We start from the raw sequence: 1,698 nt of genomic DNA on the forward strand, positions 1-1,698 counted from the left end.
GGTCTTGCCCTCACGGTTCTCCTGAGTTGTGTGTGTGTGTGTGTGGGGGGGTCCCTGATGAACCAGCTGCGGGCCACCCCTCCTTTCCTCTGCGGATGTTGCTTGACCTGGCTCAGGTGTGCCAGGGTCCCTAGCGTTCATGCATGTCCAGCCCTGATGCCCCCACCAAGCCCCTGTGACCACAGCTCCCTGACCACACCCTCTTTGGGAAACTAGTTGCCCTGTGTCTTCTTCCCTGTGCTAGTCTGGTATCAGATGCAAATGACCAGGCCCCTCCCCTACGTGTAGACCTTTCTGGACCCCCACCTCCCACCTCAGCACCCTGGGAAGGACCAGGCTTCCTTCTCCTGTGATCCCTCCCCTGCAGGGCCTGTCCAGCACTGGCACTGATTACCGCCTACCCTCCATGTTTAACTCCAGGGTCTGGCCAGCCTGCGGTGGCCACCACTGCGCTGGGTTCTTGGAGTGTCTCTGTCTGCTGCCTCCCACCTCCCGGCCCTTCCCCTGTGCCCCACCCTTGAGCTGTAAGAGAGATGCTGCTATGATCTCAGGGACCACGGTGCTGGAGTATCTGAACATGAAGGTCTCTCTTGGATGGGAGCCCTGATGAGGAAGATGCTCAGGCTAATGTACAGAGGGACTGGGCAGAGCCTCGGGTGCAGTGAGGAGGGCAAGTCACCAGGTCCCAGGGCAGCTCCTCGCAGAGCTTTGGGGACACACAGGGGTTTCCCGGGTGTCTGAGCCCACCTTGCACCCTGTGCATGTTCAAGGCCTGCCTGCTGGCCGGGAGAGTTGGCCAGCCTGGCTTAATGGTGTGCACTGGACATCTGGGGGTCCTGAGAGTGGGAGAAGATGTGCAGCGGGAGAAGGTCCCTGGGTTGGAGGAAAGTGAGCTGGCAGGAAGTGGGGTGAGGCCTGAACAGAGTCAGGGTGCCAGCCCAGCAGTCAGAGGGTGGGCACTTCAGGAAGGGTGCACCTGCCCCTCTCCGCATGCCTCTCCCTTCTGCCCCCGGCATTCTGGTTACCCGCCCAGCAGAGCGGAGTGTGAGCTCTTCCCCACGGGCTCCCAGCCCTCTCAGTCCACCTGGGGGTACTGATTAGGCAGGCACCTTGTGAGTAGAGCCCACTGGGGACCCCACTGAGGCTGCTGCAGGTCCATGCGCCCCTGAGGTCTGAGCTGGGGTGCAGCTCAGTGCGTAGCGCAGGCTGCGGTTTGGGAGGCGCTGGGGCTGCTGCACAGAGGGGCCTGCTGACAAGCCCCTGACTTCTATAGAAACCCCTCGTCTTCTCCATACTCATCTGACAACCCAGGCTGCTCTTTGTAAAACTGGTTCTCTGGCAAATCTTTTGGAAAGTAACCTTTATTGATCTTATTCTGCTTAGAACATAATGCACGTTCAAAAACTCATGTAAGCAAGAGAGAAAATGAAAAACGTGTTCTGTCACTCAGAAAATAATGCCTCAGCATCCTGGCTTATATCCACTGAGAACTTTTCAAAGATGCAAGGACCCGAGCATGATCGCCAGCAGCACGTGGTGCCCGTTCTGTGCTTCTGTGTTTCCCACGACAACGTGCCGCTAACGCGCTGCCTGGCCCGCGCCGCATGCTCAGTGGCTGCTGACGTCCTTTCGTTTACTCCTCTGCTGTCACACCTTTGGCTGCTTCCCAAGGACACCGCCTTCTGAGAGTCATGTTTT

The 1,698-nt window shown here is 58.5% G+C and overlaps 1 protein-coding gene across 1 annotated transcript in view; it reads left to right on the plus strand.

The window, feature by feature from the left end:
- Positions 1–521, plus strand: part of LOC105000252 (scavenger receptor cysteine-rich domain-containing protein SCART1-like) — a gene marked incomplete at its 5' end in the record, with an annotated part of 6,434 nt that extends 5,913 nt beyond the window's left edge. Inside the window, one exon of the mRNA XM_010856033.1 lies at positions 421–521. Coding sequence (XP_010854335.1) covers positions 421–521 — 101 coding nt within the window. The remainder of the gene's footprint in view (positions 1–420) is intronic.
- Between the last annotated feature and the right edge of the window lie 1,177 nt (positions 522–1,698).

This window comes from Bison bison, unplaced genomic scaffold, assembly GCF_000754665.1.
Source record: "Bison bison bison isolate TAMUID 2011002044 unplaced genomic scaffold, Bison_UMD1.0 scf7180017854206, whole genome shotgun sequence".
Lineage (NCBI taxonomy): Eukaryota > Metazoa > Chordata > Mammalia > Artiodactyla > Bovidae > Bison > Bison bison.